The sequence below is a fragment of the Etheostoma spectabile genome, chromosome 10 (genome assembly GCF_008692095.1).
Source record: "Etheostoma spectabile isolate EspeVRDwgs_2016 chromosome 10, UIUC_Espe_1.0, whole genome shotgun sequence".
In the NCBI taxonomy this organism is placed as follows: Eukaryota; Metazoa; Chordata; class Actinopteri; order Perciformes; family Percidae; genus Etheostoma; species Etheostoma spectabile.
The window spans coordinates 7,073,745-7,101,161 of NC_045742.1; the positions used below are offsets into that span (position 1 = coordinate 7,073,745).

The following is a 27,417-nucleotide window of genomic DNA, read 5'->3' on the forward strand; positions in this document are numbered from 1 at the left end:
TTTTCCTGCATCCACCGTGTGTGATTGTGTGTGTTTATGTGTTTATGTGTGTGTGTGCGAGAGTCACGGGGGGAACGGAGCAGCAGCCCCACTTGCAGTGAGCCGACAGAATTACAAGCAGCAACTTTTAGCGATTTTATAGTGAAAAATTGTTACAGCGTACATTGATGTTAAAACGTATACATGTTGGTAGGACGGTCTGAAATGTTTCGCATGGTCTTTCGCTGTACGTTTTGTTGGTAAATGTGAGATATTTGAGTCACCCACATCTCGTCTTCATATCAGACACAAGGAAATGAATTTGACCCGTTTTCACTCCCGCTTGGTCAGTGGCTCTCAGAGTGCACGTGGGACTCCTGGGATTGTTGCGAGTTATGAAAATGCAATAGGGGCCTCCGGCTGTCAATCAATGTCTTCCAGTGATGCGGGCCCCTGATTGGTCTGTGCCCGTAAGCAACTATAGTCTGAATTACTCAATTCTCTTTGATTTAGAGTGTTACCCGCCAATTGCAAAATTCACCCGCATTTGGCAGGTGGTCGGGTGTTAATTTCAGGCCCTGCATACAGCATTTAAATCTGTATTGTTATGGCGTTGGGACGTTACAGTATTAATAGACTTTTTCTCTTCTTTTTTTTTTTTTCAATGCACAAGTTTTCAATTACTATTAATATATTCCTTTATCTGCAATATATAACCCTGTGACTTATGGCTGCAAAAAAAGAAAAACTGTGATTATAACTAATATTTCACTACAGGTTACCATACTTGTATAAGTTTTTTTAAATACTTAATTAGCAAAACAGCTTTGGCTCTAATCAAAAAGTGTAAAGCAGGTAATTAGGTGAGAGCAGGTACTTTGATTCTGTATAATGCAAGAAGTGTAGGGACCACTAATGCGCCATGGAAGATAAGTAAATTACTGAGGACTTGTGATTTGAAGCTCTGCTAGTATTAGCACATCAGTGTTATGATTTCAGCTGACAGGCCACGTCTGTCATCCTCTGTGTGTCTGGCTTTGAGACTGACAGGAAGAGTTGAGTGTTTTCAGACGGCTATTCTGCAGAAACACCCAGCTCTCATCCTTCATTCTGATTTGTCTCATTTACTTTTGGTTGGGAGAGAAAAAGATTCCATTAGGTGTTGCAGTGGGAAAAACAACACCAAAACAGCAGGAGAAAAGCTGCTCAGCATATTCTTTCTGAATTTTTGCCATGACAAGTGACGACACTGCAGCTTTTGGAAGAACAGATAATTACCTGGGTTCCATGCAAACTGCTCCATGTTCCTTAGACAAACAATGAGCATGAGAACGTAGCTGGTGAACCGTTCCTTGATATCTGCAGGATAAAATAAACACATTTGTGATTACAAGTTTTCTGGAACAAGTTGGTTGAAGAAGCATTAACATTTTAGACACCTGCAGTAACGTTGCATTTACCCACATTTGGTATCCTCGTTCTGTAGTTGTGTTTCAGCAATAAGTGTTAAAGAAGGTGTGAGAGAATGTTTTAAATGAGATCTGTCAGTTTTACAGTGCTGCACTTTGCTGAAAAAATGTGCTATGAAAAATGCCTGAAATAAGTCTCTGTTCATACATTACAGCAGCATATCACCCTCACAACGCTTGTAGTCTGATCACGGTATTGCATGCTATAAACATCTATCTAAAGTAATTTTAAGACACAGATGTTAATGTTTAGCATGCCATCATCTGTGCTAGTTAGGACTGTGCTCAGCTCCATCAACAGAAAATCTTCCATGACGTGAGTGAACAGCGAGAGGGAAATGGCAGCTCATTAAGGCTTCTTGTCTTCTGCTGTCATGAGAATACAATAAAAGTGACTGAGATAAAAAAAATAAAAATAACATGCTGCCTCCGGGAATCCAAAGGGAAATGAACGATACATTTAATATCTGTGTTGACTATCAAAGTCAGACTAAAACACTTGTATTAAATAAGATAAATTGTTCATTGTTTATTCATGTTTTAAATGTTTTCCATTTCAGTTTGATACTTAAAATTTTACTAAAATCAATTAGTTATGTTGAATATGTGTCAGTCATACATACATAAACTTTTTTGAAAAGAGACAGTGTTACTTTCTATCACACTGAATGATGTCTTCAAAATGCTTGTTTTGTCCAAACAGTACACAATGTATTCAATTTATAATGGCATACAACAGAGATTCTGTACAACCGAGAGATTTGATTTGAAAGGACACCAGAAACATGATGCTTTTCATTATTTATCCAGAAGTTTTTGTTTCTCTAACTCTTTTCAATACTTCAACTATGTATTCAATGTGTGCTCTCTGACAAAAGACTGAATATCTTACCACTGTTTGACATTTGGAATAAGTTGTTCTTCTCAAATTTCTTGAACACACTTCCTTTGATCTCCACAAACTGTGATTCAGACAACAGAAGAACAAAGAAATAAATGCAGTTAGCAGCATTTATGAACCAAAAAATACCCAACAGCTGTTTGCAGCTGCAACATTGACCTTTTATCCCCAACGTGCCAAGTTTAATTTTTCTGGAATACATCTGCATACAAATCATTTAAGTTAAATAGCATGTGTGAATATATTTTGTTTGTGCTAGAGTGTAGCTGCTTAAACAAATCACATCAGGCAGATTATTGTGTACAACAATATCTTGGGTAGCATACAAATGCTTATCTGCATGTGTGTATGTGTGTGCACTGACATTGTTGGACATCATGATGGTGAGCAGGGACTTGTTGTGTGAGTTGAAGGCGACGTTCATTGTGGAAGCTTGGACCATGATGAGGATGGCATGGAGGACTGAAAAACAGCCACTTAGGACAACAACTGATTTAAAAAGGATTTGAACACTGAATAACCACATCATTAAAATTTAAAAGTATACATCTTAATAGTACAGACCACATTCTAACCACAGTCATAGCTTTCTTTTAAGACACTGTTTCCTTGAGATACTGTTTCCGGCCCTACTCATTCCCTGGAGGTCACTCTGTGTTCCGATTCTGATACCTGGACTTGCGTATTGGCCGATAGCTAGTACTGAACCGATACCAGTGCGTCATATATTTTATTATGTTTTAACAGCTGATATGATTTCTAACTTTGTATCTATCTTTGTTGTCGGTCTGGCTCAGGTTAAACTCTTTGTGAAACACGAACAAACACAAACAATAAATGCCACAGAACTTTCTTTTTTTATCCAGTTTGGCAGTCAATTATAACGGAAAAAGAACATAAATAACTTTAACGTAGATTTTCTTTAGGGCTTTATTAGATGGTATCGGATCGGCACATTAATTCTAATACTTCCCAATAACGATACCAGCATTTTAGGCAGTATCAGATATTGTTACGGTATCGGAACATCTCTAAATGGCAGCATCAGTGAAATGTTTAGAATGTAAAGTCATTTAAATCTACTATGATCCATACTGAAAACAATATATGCAAATGTACTATATTGCACTGAACTGAGCCAGTTCAGGCCCCTTGTCTTGTCCAAAGAAAAACATAATTTCTGCCTTTTAGGCAGATTTTCTTGCCTGTCTCTGTCTTGTTGGAGGAAAATCAAACCAAATTTCATTCTGGTGTGTTGGCCAAGTGATCACAAGGCTTCATTTATCTTTTTCAGTGGTTACACACAGCTCACCAATCTCCCAAAGAAAATGTTGGTTATGGGCATTTCATGAGACTGTGGCTGTATGTCATCTGTCAAACATGACACAGGAAATACATAAATCACAGAATTCCAATTGACATCCATATTTCTGCTGTGGATCTGACCAAGAAGGATACAGACGTAAAAGACAGCCATTAAGAAGTGAGGAATGACTCCTATACTGTCTCTTTTCCTTTCTTTGGGTTCTGTGGCCGTCCAGTAGAGAGCGTCCAGGATGTCTTGGCCAAAGGAGGAGAAGAGGCGGTCGGCCACCTTACAAAGAAATGACAGATAAGACCATAACATAAATAATGGGATGAATTTCAAGCAGATTTTTGGTTAATTTCTTCTTTTATCTTTTACTTACATGAATGCATCTTGTTTTATTATTGTTCTTATTTGTTTTTGTTATCTTTTGAGATAAGATCAGCCCCTTTCATTTGCATTATATGCAAACATCTATTGGCTAAATCATAGCTAAATCACTCTTTATAACAAATATCATATTATATCAAATAAAAGTTGATTCCAACTACACCCAATGTGCAGTCTGGCATATATTGCATGTAAACACCTCTTGCCACATCAAGAATTTAAAGGTAATTCCCTGGTTTTGAAAAAAAGCTTTTCCACTTTGAAGGCCCAACATTTGTACAGTACTGTGGGTGATCATTCTGTAACTAAATGAAATCAATCTGGAGCTATGCAATAAACCTACATTTGTCTCACTATAAGCAAGTGATTACACACATTTCTTTTCCTATTTTCTACTACCCAAACAAAGTTTTGTTGTTACTGTTTTTTTTGCATTTGGTCCATTTAGGTTAGAAAAAGTGTTCCAGATTTATATATCAGTAAATCTAAACTATCCACACGGTATGCACAAAATTGGATGAACAAACACACAGAATCGTAAAAAACTGAATGCCACTGAAGGTTTGAATCCACCAATGTTTAATACGTGCAGTTATTGGACCAGCAAATGTCAGTTGTTAATGTATAAAACGTGAGGTACCTCCAACATGTTGTAGATGATGTAGAGTTTGATGACAGACTGCCCTCTGATCAGGTGGTACATCATGGCGTAATCAACATAATGCATCATGGAGAAGCACAGCACCATGATCAGACCCTTCAGCACGTCACATACCTGTGCCGGCTGCAGCAGCCGAGACCCGCTGACCACACAAAAAACACACAGAAATTCAACTTACAGTATCTGTGTTGAATATAGAAACACATTTAACCAACCTTTTAGAACATTGTTGTGTACTTGAACACATACTTGCATGCTGATAAGTACAGTATATCCAAAGGTAGGATCAATTCTTAACATGTACACACAATAATAACATCATATAACCTAAGTGAACAATAACATATGTTTATACTCAGGTGTGTAACCATGACTACAACAGTACTGACTAGTGCTGGTTATGGCGGCTCTGAGTTGCTGTTAATACCATGCAAGGACACAGTAGGTCAACACATAAGGGGATAAATAGTAATAGATAATAGTTGAAAATGAGATACGCATAAAAGGAAAAGGCTACAAGTGATAACACAAAAACACAATAAGTCAGTATCTCATTTATACTAAATGTTATCTCATTCATAACAGTAATCTCATTTTAATATGTTTCTGTTTTTGTTCTGTGCTTCTGTTTGTATAAATATTAAATATGTGTTGTTCTTATCTACCAATCTGAATTCAGCACACCAACAAAGACTGTGTTTGAGAATTTATCTTTATGGAAATCTTTCAATTTTGTTACCAAAATGTGTGCAGCATTTTGGAAATATTAAAAATGATTTTGCAAAATAAATGGAGGAAAACACACAAGCTTAACTGTCGTAAACTGCAAGAACAGCAAATCATGTAATTTTTAATGGGCAACAACAAGTTTAAAACATGTGCAGCTTTAATATTTAATAGCAATAGTTGGCAGTGGCAGCTTGAGAGCATGTTAAGAGGAGGGCTGACAAATCCATAGGCCTGGTTATTTAGTATTTACTATGACAGGGATAACCGGGAAGAGCCAGAGAGAGAGAGCTTAACTCCAAGACATCCTGCATATTTTACATGTCAGCTGTGTGACTGGACTATATGTGTCCCCAACCACTACTAACTACAGCAAGAAGAATATGTTTCATACACTCACCACACAGGCTTCTTAGGGAACATAAATCACAACTTCAATTTTCAAAAACATTGTGGTGTTCATACAGAATTTCCACCGAGAATACAATAACATTTCTCTCAATTACAGCTATCTCTCTTAATAATTAAGAAGTTGAACCCTATCCTACAGGTAACAATTCTCCACTAAATCACTATAAACCACAATACTAACTAACTCACTAAAGCACAAAACACGACAGGACAACAATTGGCTACTCTTACAGCCATCATACCTTAATTAACTTTAGCGGCTGTTGATTAGTCTTGCAACACAACAACAGGGCTACTCCTCACCCAGTTACACCTTTTTAAAACATGAGAGAGGGAAAGATTTCATGTTTCAGATGGAAGAAATAGTGAGATGGAGGGTGTGGAGATGTGAACTATTTTTAGACTCCAAGCTGAGAAAGAGAGGAGAAAATGGCCTGAGTATTGGAAGACGTGGAAATAAGCTTATTTAATGTAAATGTCTTCTGAACTGTGTGCAGATGAGCACACAACTGTGAAAAGATCGGATGAGATGAACATCTGGGCCGTTTTGTTCAAAGCATTGAAGACAACGATTGCCTTCATAACCAAACAATAGCTGGGGTTTAGTTTAATCACACTGAATTTATGAAGGGTTTCCAAGCGTTACATTGATGAGGTGAAGTTCTGTCTATACTTATGACAAAGGATAAGAGTCAGATAAACTGTACTACCAATATCAGAAAGGCATCTCTATGATATTAAAGATTTCTTTCCTGAAGCTACGGCTCCATCCAGTGGTCACCTCTGTAGTCATTCATGTAAAAGAGGCATGGCTCAAAAATAACAACAAAAGGTGGGCTCCTACCGATTACCCATTAAGGAATTTTGTTTTTTCCCACTTAATGTAAAGTTTTTGTTCACTGCTCAATGTACAATTATTATTATTTAATAGATAAATAATTGTTTAGTGTACTAGGACACAGTTTACTGTAGCAGACGATACAGGACTGTGGGTAGAGATAGAATACAAACTATGAATATAAAATAGGACTGCTTGGACTACAACACACACAGAGGGAGTGTGACTTCATTCTCTCCTCAGGACGCCATTACTCCACCATATCTTTGCATAACAAATATTTGCTTGCTGCTATTTTAATATTCTGAATATCATGTACAGCCTCTTTAAGGTGATGTCTTCCCATGTCTTGTTCGATAAATGACTTAAAAGAAATAATCAATCATTAAAATAATACCGGTTAATTTTTTGTCTATCTTCTTATCAACTAACAGATTCACAACATTACACGTGTCTGTAAAACACAATTTGGTAAACAGTATCTTTTGAATTTAGGTGGTTACGGTGGTAATGCATCTTTAGACTCTACATGTGCGACACACTCAGCTCTCTGGAGGCAAAGCTGCAGGCAGTGTAGCTTGTACAAAGCAGTTCTCACTATCTCTATTCTACAAGCATTATCTCCAACACACATGAATACTATGTATGTTTGAGTGCAGTCAGCTATGTGCTGCATTCCAATTAGCCATCACTATGTGCCACTTACGGTATTCATTATTAGCCTGATAGGCATTAAGACAGCACCAGTAAACGAAGAGAAAGCTTGATTTCTGATGCAAAACCTTGTTAGAGAAGCACACCTGCAACCTGCAGAGCAGCTGGGGGTATATGTGCAGGGAAGGCAAATGAGCAGAGTTTTCCCTTCCCCTAAACAAGACAAATGAGACCCAAACTGCCCTAGAGGAGCTGTACAATAAGCTGCCCTCCGGTTTAAGCATGTGTTGCTGTATCACTGACAAGCAACATGGTGATGAGAATGAGCATGCACTCTTCGCAAACCTTCCCTGGATGAGGTTGAAAAAACAGACCTACCAACATGGCTGCTCTGGCTCAAAGAATGGAAATATTACATGAGGTGCCAAGCTGTATATTAACAGACACAATGGAGATGAAGATAAACTGGTGAATGGATGTGGAGGCCAGTTTAGGACAGTGATAACATGAATGAAGCCCTGATAGGCTTTAGGGAGCGTACCTGCTTCTCCTGCAGTAGGGGCATGTGCGTGCCCTGCAGGGGGGAGGAAAGCGAGGGGGAGAATCAGATAGAGGGTGAGGTGAGGAATACAGGCAGGGTCCATCAGGGGCGGATTTGGGGTACTTATGAAACTGCATGTTTACTGCACTTCTCAGTGGTGGAAGAAGTATTCAGATATTTTACTTAAGTAAAAAAAAAAAGTAATACTACTGTGTGTGTGTGTGTGTGTGTGTGTGTGTGTGTATATATATACACATACACATACACATAGATATCTGCTATAAAATACTTAAGTACCATCCTTCTACTCCTATACTAGCACTTACTGGCAGCCATGCAACATTCTTTCTATTCAGCTTATTGTATAAAATTTTGAAACGTTATACCAGGAAATGGCAACAATTAATACTCCCACTGCCACTCTCAAATTGAAATGGCATTAGTAATTCTCGACAAGTTACAGGTCAGAGTTGAACCCCACTGAACTATGCAAGAAGCAAATAAGGTGAGATTTATCACTTAAGTCTGGAAAATTAGTGCCAAACTTAAAAGTTAAAATTAAAAAAAAACAACCTCTACATTCTTATTATTTATTATTATTAACATTACTTTGAAAACTGACGAATAATCATGATAATCAATTATCAAAGCTATGTGTTTATATTTAAGGGTGCAGCCCATACAGCTGAATGTTAGTGTAGTACAGCTTTATTCCTGAGTCTTGTTATGTGCTGCTGGGTGATTATATTTTACATTGCATGCAGGTTCATGTTAAGCAGTACTTTTGGTTTGCAGGTATAATAAGTTTACATGTTTTTCTTTGGAAAGGTGTACGGGTAGGAGAGTGTATGTTTTGGCTCTAACCTTAAGCCACAGCATGGCAGGGTGAGGAGGCGGAGCACGGCCAAGAGCACCCTGAGGGGCAGCAGAGTGAAGACGTACAGGAATGCATCCACACACAGGAAGAAGCCAAAAGTCATCAGCTGCAAAAGTCACACCGAAACATCTCAGTTAAAATATGATTGTCAGTGTGAACAACATGCAGTATGCATGAAGCAAAACCTCCCTGTTAAACAATGACCATCAGTGGGAAAGCTAGCGTACAGCCTGCAGACACATTTACTCATCATCATCTTTAACTATGCATCTGTGTCAAAGGACAAGAACAATCAAATAATAGGGGGGGTTGGGGGGGGGGGAGAGTGCAAAAGCATCATCTGGAGGGACACACAACAGTTTCTTCACATCCAGAAAGTATTTCTAGCTGAAAATGTCCTCGCTCGTATTTTCTGAGTACAACACATTTTCTTTCCATCAAAGGAAAAACCAGGCAAAAACTAACAAACCACATGCGGCACTAAAATAACAAGGGTAGGTCTAAACCAAATTATGCAGCAGACACATACCTTCACAGTTTTCCACATACAAACAGCCATTGCCTTTTCATTTTTTTAAATAAATAAGTGAATTGTCTTCTTACTCCTTCTTCTAAGTAAAACTTAAAGACATGAGGTAAGATTTGGGAAAAGCTGGTGGGAGGGTTTGTCTCTCATTGGTGGATTCTATGTGACTTGACTCTTCGTCAGGTGCCCATGAAGTTGGTAAGCCTGCTTAACATAGTGAACTCACTGAGGCCTTTTATGTTTACACACATTCCTCTCTTGCCCCCAAAAGAAAAATCGAGCCAGTAAGAGCCACGCTAGTCTGGGCTCGCTTGTTTGGATGTATTTCTGCAGAAAGAGGGTCTACTCAACTCCAGAAACAATAAACAAAGACACAGATGAGGATAGTCTCAAAGGTCTAATAGTACAATTTTAAAGCATAATTGTTTGATTTAATAACTAGGGTCAGTTTTCTTAACAGGCTACAAGGTAACCTGTGTTTATTTTATTTTTAATAGATATACTGTATACCGGTAGGTGATTATCAGGTATGTATGTGACACGTTCCTTAAGAGAAGCGGCACACAGTTCAGATTAACCACATTTTATGTTTTAACACTGCCACCTGGTGGATCATGACAAGAACAACAAAAATAAACTAGTGTCAGTGAGTTACATGCAAAATTCAATGTTTTATTTTTTAAATATTATATTATTTGAATACCTCAATTAGATGTACAAAGTGTATGTATCTACAACAAGTGTTGTGTAATTGAGAATACAACTAATGATGATTTTTTTTTAATTTCTTTATTTTCAATATTCTTTTTATTTATTTGAATTAACAATGTTATTATTATTAATGTAATTAATAATGTTTTGAAATGCAAACTTTATATGACCTACTGCTAAAAAAAAAAACTAAGTTCAATATATAATAATATCAAATGGAGAAGGCACGCAGGATAAGCCTTCCTTTGTGAAGCTTTAGCCAATAAATACTGTAGTTAATATTATTTACTTGATAAATAACCAAAACAATGAATTGAGTTCAGAATTATTGCAGAAAATGTAGGAGGATTATAAGGTTGACTCAGTTTGACACAGGTATGGGCTGACTGAGCTGTAAACTGAATGAAATAACATCAGACAGATGGAGATAGATACAATAGAGAAGAGAGGGAGAGCAGGTGAGTTCAGGATCTAAGTACCTTCTCAAGCTCCTTGGGAATGCGCAGGAATGTGTAAACTCTCTCTCTGCGCTCAGTGTACTTTGCCTCATTGTGTTCCAGGAAGTAGCCTCTGGTGAGCTCTGCGCTAATGAAGCGAGTCAACGACGGATCTGGAACAACATCAGAGCACCGGTGTTACCACAAGGCCATTGTCAGCAACAATTACAACAACAGCTATCATTCACACAATGAGAGCACCAACGTTTTGAGTGTCACACACTGCAAAGTAAAAGAGAAGGAAACTTCTTTGGATGATGAAAACCGGCGCTTGAACAATATTTTTAGCTCACTGCTCACTGTGCACCTTGAATACAACTTTATAATGACTGAACCTGCAAAATGACCTTCTTTGTGATACAGTAGGTTTTGTCATGACTAACATGACTGAGAAAAAGTGAGTAAAGTGGTAGTGACAGTTTATTGTAATTCTGGCATACAGCTTTCTATGGCCGAGTATAATGAGGCTACAGGTGCTAAATATGACTATTAGTTTAATGAATTGCTTAATAATTTGGTCTATGGAATGTCAGAAAATAATTGAAATCCATCAAATGTTTCCAAGGCTCAAAATGAAAAAGTGACAGACTTAATAGTCCTAAATGCAGTAAAACTATTTAAAATATACAAAAATTTAAATCCAGTCATTTCTCTTGTTATTAACTATTTAAATGAATGCAAAAAAAATAAAACAGTGAAAAAGCAAACAGGCTGGATTTGTTGAATTGTCAATCCCACCCCACTGTGTAGCAATTATTTCCAGTTGACCTGAACCTGTGAGATCCTGTCAAACATGCCACGCTTCCTAAACTGAAGACAAAAATTAACTATTTGTACATTAACGATCACATGACATGTTGGCTCAACAATCAACAACTTTGCTAAGTTGCACACAGATATTTAAAAGTCACATAAACTAGGGCCCAAGAACATTGTAATATATACTTAGTTCAAATTGAAAGAGGAAACACTGTAAAATTGGCAATTATATGTTTTTCCACTAGAACAATTTTTCATTTTATCTCAGCTACAGGGTCTTTAGTATTTGAACTTTATACTGCCCAATATGTATTCAGTAGTGTTTACCTAACCTCAGATACGTATGCCCTGTATCTGATTAAATAAATTTACAATGTGCCGGTCAAATGAGGATCCATGTTAGCTCAAATCTGTTACTCAATGACGAGTTTCAAGTATATTTCCATTGCAAACACTTTCTTCACCTTTATTTTAATGGCTGTTACCAAACGTGGTGCATCTATAGTATTTCAATGGTGGTGTACCCAAATCTATAACGTTAGGAGCAACAACTACAAAAAAAGGCAAACTGATGACCAGTTAGGATGTAATTACAGTAGGGCTGCAACTAACAATTATTTTGAAGCATCGGTAAGTATTATTATTATTATGATTGATCAATTATTAACCGGTGAAACATTTATGTTATAATATAGGCGTCATTTTTGTCATCATAATTGTCATTTTTAATCCAATCCACAGTCAAAAGCCAAGAAGATACATTCAAATATTCTGTTAACCATCATATATGACTAACACAAACTTAAACTCCTCACATTGGAGCAGATGGAGCAATGGTATGTTTGGCAACAGTGCTTAAAAAATAACTGCAAGGATTGATAGAATATTTACAAATTGACAATAATTACTTTGTCAATTAATTTGCCTTTACACCTATCATAGTTTGGGATCATATCTTATGATAAAAATGTTTGCAGAGGAAGTGGAAGAGCTCAATTATTAAGGAAGAGCTCAATTAATTAGGTCACACGAGCCGATAAATGACAGAAATTGGTGTAACACCTCGAGCGTTTCTAGTGGACCCGTAGGGAGCACTGTGAGTAGATAGTATTTACTGCTCACTGAAGTTTAAGCAGCTAACTACAGGCGTTGGTTATGCAGCCATGCAAACTAGCTTTAGACTTTACTACAGTAGCTAGATAGTGAAAGAACAGATCCAGAACTAGTTGTAAAGAATGACTCTATTGGGTCAGTTACAAGTGTGTTTTAGTGAGCTGGAGACATTATCGTCATCGTTCATTATTAGCTAGCTAGTTAATCAAGCTAGCACTGACTGTAACGCTAGCGTTGACAGTAAAATCGACTCAGCGTCAACATGTAGCTACTCCTGAAGCTTTTCTAACTTATTTAGATAAAATTGAATAATATAATATTCATGAAGTCACAACAGTAAAATGCTTAACAGTCAACAAACTAAAATAATACATTTAAGACGCCTTGTTATATTAGCTGTAACGTCAGTAACGTGAGGAGGGGGCTCCAACGGTTACCTGCCGGGTGATCCCGCTGCTCCCTCCTGACAGAGTTTATATCGTAAAATCCCAACGTTTCTGGCAGTTCAGGAGTTATACCGATTTTACCGGACTTGTGCAAATCACCCCACGGTCTTTTCTGTCTTTTCTTTATCTCCTCTGACAGCTCGGTCCCCGACAAGTCCGCCATCTTTACTTTGGCAGCCCAGTAGCCCTGTGCACCAAATTGTTTTCCTAGGATGGCGAAGTAATAGGAATGACATGGCCCGTCCCACTCTCCCACTGATTGGCTAGCACCTGTTACCTGCTCTCATCGGGTTGGTTAGGTGTTGGCAAGAAGAGTGGGATTGGTTAGGATTAGGGTAAATGTGTCAAGGGGAGCCAATCGGAGGAAGATAAAGGTAGAGTAGGGCAGGACATAACTGTCCATGCATTTGCCATCCTTTAAACATGCAACATGGGGCGACGTCACCGTATTGTGGTATGGGTATGTGTCATAGACTAGTTGGTCATATTCAGTTAAGAAAGGTATGTGTGAAAACAATCAACGTCTTAACGGTGAAATTTCAAGGAAGAAAAAAGATTCAACAGTTAATTATAATAATAAAAATAATATACATTGGACTACATTTATTATATTGATTTCTCTATACAACCAAAGGCTGTGAAAATTAAAGACTTACATATTGTGTAGGTACTTAATTATGTAGTTATAGATCTGTTTATGAAAGGTAATACTCCCTATTCAGGACAAGGGACTTGTGCTTACCGTATTTGTCTATTTCAATAAAGAGGAAGTTAGTTTTACTAACAACGTAAATAAAGATATGGACTAATTAATGTTTGTGAAATATATGTTAATGACATTATTTGGTATTTTTTCAACAAAAATATCTTCCTGGTATGACATTCTTTTCTTTGTAAAAAAACAACAACGACTTATGTTGTATATTTCTTCTGTCATTATTTAAAAAGAAATGCAATAGTAAATGAAATAGGCTTTAGTTAAATTGATTTGGTCACAACGTTTTTGTATTTACGTGTCAGATTAAAATCTGGTCAATTTTTAGATGTGCTTCTTTTCAGCATGTTGTCACAGAGATAGAGAAAAGAGTGACACAAAAAAATAAATAATTAAATGTTGTTGCAGTTCCCAGTGTAATCCACTTGGTGTCGCCAAGGTTCCATCAAATCTTCATGGATTTAAAGTCTACCCAACAACAGCGGCGAGGACTGTTACTACTCTACAGAACTTTGCTGGGTAGTTCATACGTTTGTTCATGCTCCAGGTTTTACTCAGCAAAACTATTCAGGTGATGGTAAGTAAGCAGATGAGAGATGAATACAATGAAGATAAATCAAATCTACAAATACTACCGTTAGATGAACTGTACATGTTGGGCCTATGACATTTCTGCTGTCCATTGCTGTTGTTTAAACAGAGCAGCATACTACCATAGAAACATATTGACATAACTGCAATAAATATACTAAATGCTGCTACTAAAAAATCAATGCCCAGATTCACCACTAGATAATATTTTTACATCTTCATCACATTCCAGGGTTTATTCGTTTAGTGATTTCCTACATTTCCCAGAATTCTTTTAAAACATCTCCAAAGAGAAGAGGAGAAGGTGCATGAACTATTAAGATTTTTATCAAAGTGAATGCATGAGCAGTTAAATAAAACCAAGTAATTAGAGTTTAAATGTTAAAGCATGTTCATGACGATGGTCACACCTAATTTTTAAACACCTTTTTGTGGCTGCATTGCATCTTGGTCTTCTGAGTGTTCTTTTGGTGAAAACATCTCTATTTTTTATCTCCGGTTCTTCTGCAATAGATCTCTCCCAGTATGATCATTAAATATCAGCAGAAAATGTCAGCTCTGGAAAGAAGCTTTTTCTCTTTTACTTTCGAGAGACTGACGCAAAAACACACAATGTTAAGATCACTGACTCATTTTATAACGTAATTTCCAATAATCTTCTTTAACCAGTTATCACCAGGAACATGAAAAGGTTAGCAAAAACACAACTTTAGTTCCCTAAAGTTAAGTTAGATTTTTGTCTTTTAAGATGCAGGTGAGAATTAAACCTTTACCCTGTTCCCTGTCCCAAAAAGATCAAAACTGAATTTTCCAACTGACAACAAAAACACTTATTGCAAAATCCACTTAGCAGCGTTTCAGGAGCTTTTGATTTTATTCCTCAGATATAGCAATGTGTTGTGGAATTGTTTATTTTCAAATGTATTTCTTTTTCTCAACACTTTAAAACAACACTAGGGAACTTTTCCCGCTTCGGTCCCCCTACAGGTTGGAAGTGGAATTGTCCCATTATGTCTCATTGGAACTACAGATCCGCTACCCGATCTGGCAAACTTGCTTATACAACCGGTAGAAAGCCACAAAGCGAATGCAGCATTGCCGTTCACCCTGTTACGAGTTGATGAACCACTGAAACAATTTTTGAAACATTATTTTAAGGTACAGCAAGTTCTCTAGTGTTGCTTTAAGGACTTTTCGTGTTGTGACATTTTCCAATCTGCTGAGGAAGGTCGTGTGATATGATCGAAAGCTTCAGAAGTGCTACTAAATGGACTTTGTGGTCACTTGCTGTTTTCATGGTCAAAAGTGAACATTCCAATTATCTATCAAATTAATGAGAGTTCATTGTAAACAGAGTAACTAAATTAACAAATAAACAGATGCAACATGCACACATGATGCATGTAACCAAACCACATGCAACTCCATTGTAAGCACGGTTTATTGGCACACATAATGGTAAAGCATACATACCAGACATCAGATATGACACTGAACACCTCTGCTATATAATGTACAAATGGTGTCTAATAATACTAGGCTCAAACATATTTAGAAATGTGTTAGCTTCCTTACAAATGCACAAATAAATACCCATACGATCCAATTGTATAAAGACATATGTCACTGTCTTCTTTCCCATTTTCAAACAAAATTCCAACAAAAGAGATCAGGGATATATCATCAATTCAATTAAAGATTAAAGAACAATTGTGAACACAAATACAGGGATACCAAATCATTACTGTGGGGTGGATGGGATTTTATCTGTGCGTTGCTTTCAACATTTTGAAATATTTTCTTCTTATGTCACAGAATATGCAAGAAATATGATTGTGTGACTGTTAACTTTGTGGCTTTGGTTCTGCACTAGCTAAAAGGATGATAAACATTAGAGAGTTTGGTTATTGACCGAAGCAAACCAGTGTCCATCCAAACCACCCAACGGAAATCAGAACCTCCTGTAAAAACAAAACAGCTGCCATATCCAAACTGGTTTCAGTGACTGATTTACAGTGGACAAAATAGATTCCACATCTATTTACAGAGCTACAAACCTTGTAACAGTGTTCCCAAACTGATAAACCCAAAAGGAGAATCAGACGGATGTTTTTAAAAAGTACATTTATCAAACAAAATGAAAATCCTATAAAATCATGCAGGAAAAGGCTTTAGCATCAGTTTGGGAGTAGGTCGTTAAAGGGAAAGAAGTCAAATTTTTCAAGGAGAAAAAAAAAAAATCAACATTAATGCATCAAATCTGTGTTGGCAAAAGCTCACATACTGATCGGCAAAATTACAACGGGACTGCAAAAGGATTCTGAGAAGAAGCAAAATACCAATAGACTACGAACACAATCAAACTTGTTTGCATGAAATCACAATCTGTGACGACCGCAGTAATGTGAAAAGAACAATCCTAGGACACAATTTTCCCTCGTTTGAAAGGAGTCCATAGTGGTAGAGAACTTTTATTTCCTCCTAATTGGAAATGGAAATAAACAGCAACAGCAGAAACAAACCAACAGCCGACTGAATTTCTAATAAAAATGCAATTGCCTCAAACAATGTTTTCATTTGTCTCCAATGTGGTTAGATGCTTCCATTGGCTCTGTTAGAAAAAAACACCTTGCCTTCTCACCGTCGAGCTCGCCATTTTTTGAGACATTTTGTTTGTTGTTTTTATTCTTCTTCTTTTCTCCCCTCTGTCTACTGTCAGCATGATGACTTGTGACCTGCAGGTCAACCAATCATAGCTGTTGTATTCCAAACACGAGGTTTGTATCTGAGGGAGAATTTGATCTGCAATTTTCCACTGCATTCTTGAAAAAAAATGCCCACGCCATGGTATTTTTATATTACAGTTGCATACAACTTATATGCATTCGTTGTCTTTGACATGTGGGTATTGCTGTGCAATGCTGCCATTTCTCAGTGTTTTCCAAGATGTTACAGTAATTCAGAGAAGAGGAAAATATCCAGAAGATTTTGGCTGGACATGCCAGTGGTGAGTTTGCAGATTCTGATTCAGTACATAATTATGAAGCGTAGACGCGTTGCCCTCAGGGGTAAGGTTAAAAAGTCCAGTCCACATGAAGTCAAGGATCTGTTGTTCTCTTCTACTTCTTTTGTCTTACTGCGAGGGTTGGGCCGCTGTGCTCTCAGGTTTGTTGTCCTGGGCGTTGGGGGGTTTGCTGCTCCAGGGAGCGTTGTTGCCCAGAGCCGGGGAGCTGGTGAAGTCGTCCTCGTCGTCCAGGCCGTTGGTGGCGTCGTACTGCGTGTTCTCCAGACGAGTGATCAGACGCTCATCCTCGTCCCCGAACTCGCCGCCCATCAGGGTCGGCTCGCCAACCACCATCACGTCCTGGAAAGAGGAAGAGACGGGGGGGAAGCAAGTTTGTTCTTGTTCTTTCAAACACATTTTAAAAAGGTCACATCTGTTCAGGATTGATTTTTGTTACGCTCTCAGTCGTGTTATTTAAAAGCACACTTTTTATTCACATACGTCTGCTGTTTGAATGTTGGCATTAACATACAATTAGGTCACTGTTGTGTTACACATGTTTTTTTTCAGTGAAAGAGCCAAAAAATCCTTGATTTGTTTCTAGACCATCATAAATATTTAGTTTATCCCATGGGGTTTTGAATCGGTTTCTCTCACACAAAAATTGTTTAATTGATGAATCCATTTTTAGTTTCTAACCAGTTTTACATGTTTAAAACAGTCTTTACAGTTTTAAAACTGGTACACAAATATAATCAATTTTACACAGGCACCCGTAACGTGTTTTCAGTTTTGTGCAGGACCATTCACTTTAGCCTCGGGGTGATTCAAAATTAATATGCTAAAATGAGAGAGAAATCACCACAGAAGACATTAATGCATATCTGTTTCATCTAATTTTGAGAGCAAAGCACCATCTGAATATCAAATGAACTCACATCCACCCAAAAAGAGCTTCTACAGTAACACATGCAGTACTTCAAATAAATGAATATGCATGTTGTCTGTTCACATTTTAAAAACGAGGGTTAAAAATTTGACCATAAGTTCATGTTTTCTATCTACTTTCCTTCGGCAGCTGGTGTCTTTTCAGTTGTTGATCTTGTATGAGTGGGTTAACCAGGGTTTCTGTTTCCCAACTAAGTGAGAAGCACCCAAACCCCCGACGATGGGAGGTACTTCAACACAGAGCCCCTGCTTGCTAAGAGTGTGTGTAAGTTTCAGTGTGTGTATGTTGAGGACAGACATTGGTGTATCCGTTGAACCCCAATGCACTCGGTGAATATGAAACCTTCCCGTACAGAAAGCAGATTCCCCCAGTGCTCTGTACCCGCCCCAATCAATACTCATCATGTAAGACATATTTCACAGAGATGACCCTCTCACAGCGGGTCAGGGAAGGGAAGAAGAGAGATTTGGCCATTACCCACCTCTATCTGTGACTCTTGTGGCGAGTCTTTAAAAGGTGAGTGTGCGTGTTTTATTCCATTTTTCAGGACACATTCTTCTACACGTCATGAAAGTGAAGTGAATCAGTTAGAATAATCACTGGAGTGTAATTTGTGAACTCAAACATTGATCAATAAGCTCTGAATCATAGCGTGTCTTCTTCATCTTGTTTGTGTGTGTCTGTGCCGAGACTGTGAATCTCATCTCCCTTTGACTGACTAAGCACATCCCTGCTGGCGAGCCCCAGCGCCACCCACCGTAACCTGGAAAGAAGCTGTACAGTTAAATGGAACGCACGCTTCACTGGCCAAGTGTGTCAACGCAGCCTGGCTTGGGAGATCTCGCTCCTCTCAGCCATCTCCTCTGCAACACACACTCACACGCACACACAGATAAACACGCACACAAACCCAGATTACTGTACAATCACACACCTGAACACAAACAGGCAAAAGCACTTGAATGCAAACTCAGATTAACCCTCTGCATTGTGCACAACACCAACCCAGGACTGTACACAGAAATCGCACAGAGCTAAACACACATGCACAGTACAAACACACTTCCATCAAGCATTGATGTAAACATACAAACAAAACTTAGCCCACTTCAAACCCCCCCTCCCACACAAAACTCAAAACACACTCAGATGAAGAGCACAAGGCAGTTTATTTATCAAGGCCATCCCCAAAACCCCCCTAGCGACCACTTCTACACCCCACTATGCCTTAATCAGGCTAATTAATTTAGGTGAGCTTTTCAACTAAATGACAATATCCACACTGATTTGTCAATTTGCATAGCTAATTAAGTCATTAGCTAAAAACGTGCTGATTGCCAACAAGCCATGCATTCACCATCTGTTCCTGTGAGGAGGCCTGTCAACCTACCTCTGGCCAATTTTGGGTCAAAAAAAAAAAAAAAAATCCCTCCAATGATAACAGCTGGTGGCTAGTCTGAGACGTGGGAGCGCTAATTGTGAGCTAATTAATACTGTCAACACGTCTACTCATCTCATTAAGAGTTAGCTTTAGCGCTAGCTAAGTGGCGACGCTTTGAATGGGACGACACAGCGATGAACGCATCCCTGCTCCCTTCATTCACTGAGCAGTGTCATTAGCATTTTTTTCCCTTTTTTTTTTTACAGAGGTTAGCAGTGACTATCTTGGAGGAAATATTTGGCAACAAGTGGGAATTTAAAGAAGACGTGGATTGTGAGAACGACCAAAGGGCTGGAGGCGAACAAAATTGTCCCTTAAAGCAACAAAAAGAAAAAAACACTGTTTAAATAGAAAGTAGATAAAAGTATTCTAATAAAGTTTAGTCTGCAGGCCTGATGCACACCCCAAGTTTCCCGTCCCTCCATCCCTTCTGTATTCAAATTCATAGAAAGACAGACATGATCTACAGTTAAAATAATCTATTTCTAGTTTGTTCATTTGTTTTTTAACATCAAAACACAACTTCAAAGGATAAAACTGGAGGTTTTCTATATTTTTCTTGTTGTCAACAGAGCCAATAATGGGTTGTCTGTCTCTCAATAACTGTGGCTTCCAGGTCCAAGCATGTTTGCTCCTAAATCTTAAAAAACAACTCTCTGCTCACAATTACAAACTACATACATTTATTTTGCAGCAATTATCATTAATTTCCTAAAACAGCTGAAAGTTGTAGTTTTAGCTAGTGTTACTCACACAATAGAGTAAATAGTGCATTTGGTGGGGACTATTTTCAGTGGTGGATTAATACACATTTGGTGCTCTGGTGAGTTTTTCCTGCTGCAGGATGGTGAATGTCGGATTGACTCAAAATAAACTGCAATGCCCAGATTCACATTAATGAAGGAACATGTAACCCAGAGGAACAGTGTGGCTCATTTATGTGTTTTTTATAGTTTTTGGATAACTACGTAGCTCTATGGCACAGATGAAAAAGATTTGGATCCACAGACATTAATTGTTAATAAAATCAATTAACTGTTGATTTTTGGTCTTTTAATTCATCCAGTCTTTCCCTTTAGGGTTTCACCTAAAATTTGTAATCACATTTTGTCACCATCTGTATAAAATTACAAAAAACCCATTATCGGGGCAAATATAAAAAAGACTTTTTTTCAAAATCCTTTGAGTCTAAATATTGTTATAAAATTAAAATGAGCTCAAGGACTTTTTTTTCCGGTGTCACACGAGCGCAGGCGACTCCATCTTAGTTCAATGCAGGGCCTTTTAAATGTTATCCTTAAATGATCATCAATCTACGAATTTCACATAGAGTGGATGGACAGTTAATTAAGGGTGTAATCCACAATATGTGTTGTACTTGTTATAGATGCACTGCCTGACTGACAGCATGACAAACCTGCTACTAGAGGCCAGCTTGGTAAAAGAAACAACACATGTTCATCACAAAATCAGGCCACAAGAGGTCAGTATTGCTCACTGTATGAATCCCCCCCCCCCCCAAACACACTCACACACACACACACACACACACACACACCTTCCCCCGCACCTCCTCTCCTCCAGCCACTGTTAACCCCCCCCCCATTCCCCTTGCGAGGGTCCACTCCTTATTGTCATTGGGCTCACGTAGGCTTGTGCTCAGGCACAAACGAACAACTTCTCACACAAAGAAAGCAGGCGCGCAACATATGTAACCAGCATGTTACCAGCCACGTTGCCAGTCTTTAAGAGGAGTATGAATGCACGGCATGAGTGGTACGGCTAGTGGTGTGTGTGTGTGTGTGTGTGTGTGTGTGTGAGAGAATAGGAAGGTGTTTGTGGAAAGAGGGGGGAAGTGATGGAGTAGTGTGTGTGCATGTGACGGAGGAAAGGGCTGGGGATGGAAGGTTATATACAGATATCTGTGATAATGAGAGCTGGCACAGAGCCAAACTGCCTTCTAGAGAGAAAACAATTGTGCATGCTGTGTGTGTATGTGTGTGCATGCTTGCATGTGTGTGTGTGCATCAGATGTACATATGTACTGTATGTGTGAGACGGAAGGAAAGAGGTAAGTGGAAAAATGACAAGACAGCTAACCACGGGACAGATCATAGAGGGAAGTTTTCTAAAGGTGGCACGCAGATCAACAACCCCAACAAGGCTGGAAACTGAAGAAACAAGTCCACCCAGTATTAAAATGAATTATCCATATGTTACATGTAGAGCTTCTACGAAATTTTTTTATGTTGCTCGGATTACGTTGTCAATAAACATAATGTTGACAATCATTTGCCATGTCGCAAAACATGTTCACTGACAACTTTATTTGTTTCTCTTGCGATATTTAAACAAAACCCATTATTACTTTTTATGCCCCAACCTAACACACAGGACTCAGGTCTCCAATGGCAGAACTTGATCAAGCAGGAATTACTGTATGTCTTTCTTTCAAAATATAGTATAAGAACGTCACTTCTGGGGGACAAGGTTGCTATACTCCATTCACTGTGAGTATAGAAAAGAATCTGCACCCTTAAATTTCCCATTAAGCAAAATTAGTCCAGTGTACAAGATGAACACACATTAATGCCAACCTTCAACCCTTTAATGCTGTTTAGTATCATTAGCACACTTCTAACTGAACTGCAATGACCTGTATTCTAAAGCACCAGAGTGCTGCACCAGCGTGGTTACAGAAGAAGTAAATTGGATGCAGTAGTGTAAATATAATACGGTATGTGTATAATGAAACTTATATGGAATAGGTACAAAACAAGAGCATGTGCAGACAACCCACTCACAACAGCATCAAATTCTTCAGGGGGGCGCCAGGTGTGTGGAAACACTCAGCTGTTTAAGAGGCTATTTAACCTCTAACTGGTCAAGTGGACTGTTATGGAGCCATGTTGCAAAATTCGATCATGATGAACACGGTATGCAGAGTTAATATTAGTAGATCTATTGTAATTATTGTTGGTTTTGTTTCTTTGAAGTTGGAGAGTAACAGTCCACTGTTGATGTAAGGCAATTCAATTGTTCACTTACGTCATTTGTGGCAGATTTCTTAATTTAAAAGGTATTTCAGAATTACCCTAAAACAGAATGATTTAACAGTATGTCATGTCAACATGTTTACAACAGTATGTTGTGGAAATGTCGAGGTCGCCCCATTAATTGTACGCTACATTGGATGTAAGGGCTGGGTATCGTTACTCAATATCTTTAAGGTATCGACCGAAATACTCCAGTACCAAGTAGTATGGAAACATCACCATTTAAACAATACCTGCATTTGATACTTTTGGACCCAGATCTAGAAAGAAATGACCATTTGTATAGTTTTACTTGCAGCCAATCAAAATCACATCACCAATTTAATGCAACGTGTGACTGGCACACTACCACAGCAGCTACAACCCATACATCCTGTGGCGTGGTGAAGTCGAGCTACGGTGGTGTATTTGAAAGAGTTGGCAGTTCAGTGTCACAAGATGCTTCCATTCACATGATGAGTATTGACTAAAGTACTGAAGTAACATTGGTATCGGTATCGCTTAAGGGAACCGGTATTAGTACTGGTATTGGATTTTTTAAACCCATTTTACCCAGCCCTATACTGGACATATTAAGAATAGCACCAAAGGAATATCTAACAAGTTTTGAAGTTTGTGGGTAACAATGGATGAAAGTAATTTTCTTAGTCACCAAAATTATTATTTAGATTTACAGACACAAATGAATCTACAGTAAACTGTTTGCTTAAATACAAAAATATCTGTATCTTCCATAAAACACACAAATCAGTCTAAATGCATTGTCAACCTTTTTTTTATCCAGTTAAATGCACACTTTCACCATGAATTTTGTTTGTTGTATTCATTACATATTCTATAGCTATTCAAATTGTACTATTGTCATCTTACATTTATTGCTGCTTTTACTAGATAGTACAGTTTATTGTTCAAAAACAAAATTTCAGGTATGTATTTGTTTTTATTAATTATCATGTGCTCTTGACATTTAGACGGCTCCGGACAGCTTCTGAATTCTGACTACAAGTAAACTCTGCTACAGTACTAGTCCTCTGGGCAGTTGTGAGTTCATTGTCTTGGTCAAGGGCATTTACAACAGTGGTGGCTGAGAGAGGCCACAGTGTCACTTTACCCACCCACATTTTCCCATTTGGTCCCGAGATTCAAAACTGTTTCTAAATCTCTAGGCTATGGCCACTTGGTTGAGCAACGGGGTCAGCTGGGTCTATTTACACATAGATATTCTGAAGTACATGTAGAGAACTTGGAAAGAAACCGGTGAGAAAAAAAATGAAGGAAGAAGTAAACAGCTCTATTTATGTTTTTTAAACCTCTTCTTCGTATTTTTTTCCTTCCATTTTGCAACCCGAGCACCATATAAGGAGCTCAGCTGTATCACTGTGTCTTCATGGACAGATGACAGTACTACTTGTCATCAAAATAATGCTGAGAAAACATAGTATTTGCAAACTGTAGTACATTTAACTGCAGTTTTATGGGCTGGAATATTTTTTTCTTAAGAGTTTTTAGGTTTTAACTTGATTTTAATAAAACAAAGTAGGCTTCTTAATTTATTTAATTTTTTAAACAAAGGAAAAAGCTAGAGTTAGGGATAAGATATAACCTGCAGCAAAGGACCATTGTTCACCTTCTTTACTGGCTGTTTATGACTTTAGCTGCTGTTGTAAGAAATTCTACTTTGATGACTTTTAATGTCAGTTGTGTCACTCTTTATAGTATTTGATGTATTTCCTCTTTGTCTTTCAGGGCGACATGTTTTCATACAAATCCCTTGAGGTTTCTTTGTCTCACTGCACAGATTTGTTTTCTACCCTCCCCTCCTGTTTTTCATTTGTGCAAATAAATTAAAACTAATAGCTCCGATACCATTAGGAATACCACGTGTCTGTGTGTAACCTTGTAAACATACATGTGGAGTTATAGAAAAAAATAAAAGAGGAGGCAAACCGAGCTGATGCTTACAGGTACCTGACTGGAGAGGCTGAAGTTGGTGGCAGGGCTGCGTTTCTTGCTGGCGGTGGTGCCCGCACTGTTGGCGCTGCTCGCTGAGTTCTTCCGTTTCCTCCTCTTCGTGGTTGTCTGTCGGGCAGGCTCAGCTTTGGCACGACCAGCAAAGAGAAACAGAGGCAATGCCAAGAACATAATGCATACAGACGGAGACAAGGTGTAGGGGTGTGTGCAGTGTGGAGTGTGCAGTGTGCTATAGGTCATGCAGTAGAGAGGCTCGGACACATAGCATCATATGTGGAGACACAAAGGCGTGCAGACAGAATTGTGCAAAATACCTGTTTACACGTTACAGAGACAAGAGCAACTACTCTACACTGATCCATGCTTTGTTTTCTTCAAAGGTTGAACCCGCACGAGCAATGACATCTCCCAAGACCTGCACTAGTAAGAAAGAACCCCTGTCCAATTTGCATAAATGCTCAACAATGGACCCTGATGCTCGACGTAATGTAAATTTGTTAATGATTCTGGTGCTGCACCGATTGCCAGATTAAAACTGCTCTGCTGAGGCAGAAAGCACATTCCTTTTTGGGTGAACTGTATCCATTCTTGTTGCAATACTGCAGATTGGATTTGCCTAGCACCGGTGTGTTTTCGTTCTAATCATTATGTTTTAGCCAGTGCTTCCAAATTATGCTTTTACATGCATTAATCTGGCATAGGTAACATGTATTTGTTATATTTCAGGTATTAGTGCTATTTTGAAACATGCAGATGGACTTGTACACAACATATATTTCATAGTATGGCCAGTGATCAAATAAAATGCTGCTTTCTAAGACTACAGACCGTGTAAGAGAGAAGATACCTTTTTTGTGATTTGTAGGAAATATTTCCGTTTTGAAGTTCTGTGGGTGTCCAGCTGAAACCGGAGACAAAATCTGTTTTATTTTATTCAGGTGATTGATTAATCTCAACAAGACAGAATGAGACCAGAGGTGACAACAGAGAAAAATGTAGACAAACAACTGTAGATGCTACTCAACACCACTGGGAAACTTGTGCTTAGGTGCAAGATGTTTTTCCAATTACGAGTTCTACATAATTCCTGAAGGTGTAATTAAATCACAAGTGAAAACATTATTATCAAAAAGATATAAAGTACAGACAGAGGTTAAATAGAGATATTGGTGTTTCTAGTATTTACAAAATAATCTATGTTGTGCATAATTTATGAATACATGGTTTAGCAAATTCTGCCAACATTTGTTAGAAAATCATTCCTTTAATCTCGAGGGAGACAAAAAAACACTGCTGTGATCTTCAAACAGATGTCTGAAAATGAAATACATTTTTCGAGGTTATTACTAATCACACTGAGGGAGAAGCTTTCATATTCAGTTACAACAACCAGTAACTCGTGATACAAAAAAAACTGAAACTATCAGAGGCAAAACAATAAGGGAATTTTTATAAGTATCTTTTCCATTTTGATTCCTGACTTAGACGGACGTGTGTGTAAAAAAGTGCGCCTATTGTCAGAGACAATCATTTCTGTTATCTGACTGGTTTCCTTCAATGCTGAACCGGTGACGCACTAAAATCACTTCCATTTCCACCAAAAGGACTTATCAGAGCATAAATGTGCCTGTGGCTTCCTTCCTGGTGAAATCCCAACCAGTTTCCGAGCTGGAGAAGAATTGCAGGAAAAGGGGAATAACAAGCCACCATCGAGAGAAAACCGCATTTCCAGTTAAACTGCAAAGTTCAGGCAAACTTCATGTGAAAATATAGATAGACGGCATGAAATGACCCTAAAAAACACACTGAGGAGGCCTGACTTAAAGAAAGTATAAAACTTATTATCCCTAAAATTTTAAAAGTTACCCTGAACTTATGGGTCAAAAACAAAAGATCAAACCAATCAAACGATTAAGCTGCATATTATATTTAACTACATTACACATTAAGCCGTTTCTCATAAATCAAACATGTATGATATAAAACCCAATGTAGGATTTTATTTTAGGATCTCTTTCCAAGGAACAATTAACCATCAATACAAGAGCTTTTTTTCTCCTCAGACTTTATATTCATAAAATGCTTTCCATGTTTTTTTTTTTCCCCCCTCTGTTTTTTTTTTCTTCTTCTTTTCTTTGAAGAACGTCAGCGACACTGGGGAGCCGCTGGCCGGGGAGCTGGATCTACAAGTCTGATTACACCCGGCACTCTTAATTAAAGTTACACAGGTCTGAGTCAAAGGCTTTTTGACTGGTGTTGGTTTTTAAAGACATCTCGTCACGCCTCGCTAAGCATTGCTGTAATTTGCAGCCACTTCGATGTGTCCAAAAAAACTCGGCTTAGTCTTTCTCTCCAGCTTAAGACCGCACAGCCAATTTAAGCCTGGTACTTTTCAGAAACCACCCTTAAAACATCAATCATAGAGAGCTGAGAGGCCTGTTAAGATTGGCGAGGTTGAGATGCAAGAAGCAGCCCTGAATTCTGATTAATTTCAAATACCTGACAGGCAAAACATATTTAAGGGATTAAGACATATAATGGCAAATTTGGAAACATAAATGATGCAATAAAAACATACTCCTATTCCTACAAAGTGGGTGATGGTACAGAATTAAACACTGTTTTTTTAAGGAAAGGAATTCAGTTAAACCAAAGTAAAGAAAACGATTAACACTTGATCCACAACAATTTAGAAAATGTAAATGTTTTTCTGTTGTCATTTGACGCCGTTTTGGACAAGAAATTCTTATTTTATGGGGCCTGCTCAGAGAAGAGGGTTTAACCCGAGTTATCTGAAAATCTTCAATGAGGGAAAACCAGAAAAGCACTTTTCATCATCTTTTAGATTTCTGGGTTTGACTGAAAAAACCCTATCCAGATCTGCT

At 38.1% G+C, this 27,417-nt stretch overlaps 2 protein-coding genes across 10 annotated transcripts in view; both read right to left on the reverse strand.

The window, feature by feature from the left end:
- tapt1a (transmembrane anterior posterior transformation 1a) overlaps positions 1-13,066 on the reverse strand; it is a 24,799-nt gene extending 11,733 nt beyond the window's left edge. Inside the window, exons 1-9 of one of the 3 annotated variants that reach the window (XM_032527362.1) lie at positions 12,797-13,066; positions 10,470-10,600; positions 8,741-8,859; positions 7,877-7,909; positions 4,686-4,848; positions 3,808-3,943; positions 2,714-2,811; positions 2,341-2,410; positions 1,258-1,338 (exon numbers count right to left, since the gene is read on the reverse strand). In XM_032527362.1, coding sequence (XP_032383253.1) covers positions 1,258-1,338; positions 2,341-2,410; positions 2,714-2,811; positions 3,808-3,943; positions 4,686-4,848; positions 7,877-7,909; positions 8,741-8,859; positions 10,470-10,600; positions 12,797-12,968 — 1,003 coding nt within the window. In that variant the 5' untranslated portion in view covers positions 12,969-13,066. Of the gene's footprint in view, positions 1-1,257; positions 1,339-2,340; positions 2,411-2,713; positions 2,812-3,807; positions 3,944-4,685; positions 4,849-7,876; positions 7,910-8,740; positions 8,883-10,469; positions 10,601-12,796 lie in introns of those variants that run through there. The other 2 variants (XM_032527363.1, XM_032527364.1) reach the window with 2 other exon arrangements.
- A 2,468-nt stretch (positions 13,067-15,534) lies between these two features.
- Positions 15,535-27,417, reverse strand: part of ldb2a (LIM domain binding 2a) — an 87,405-nt gene continuing 75,522 nt past the window's right edge. The window contains exons 7-9 of one of the 7 annotated variants that reach the window (XM_032527379.1): positions 25,380-25,433; positions 24,530-24,657; positions 15,535-17,475 (exon numbers count right to left, since the gene is read on the reverse strand). In XM_032527379.1, the coding sequence (XP_032383270.1) occupies positions 17,245-17,475; positions 24,530-24,657; positions 25,380-25,433 (413 nt within the window). In that variant the 3' untranslated portion in view covers positions 15,535-17,244. Of the gene's footprint in view, positions 17,476-24,523; positions 24,673-25,379; positions 25,434-27,417 lie in introns of all 7 variants that reach the window. The other 6 variants (XM_032527378.1, XM_032527376.1, XM_032527374.1 and 3 more) reach the window with 6 other exon arrangements.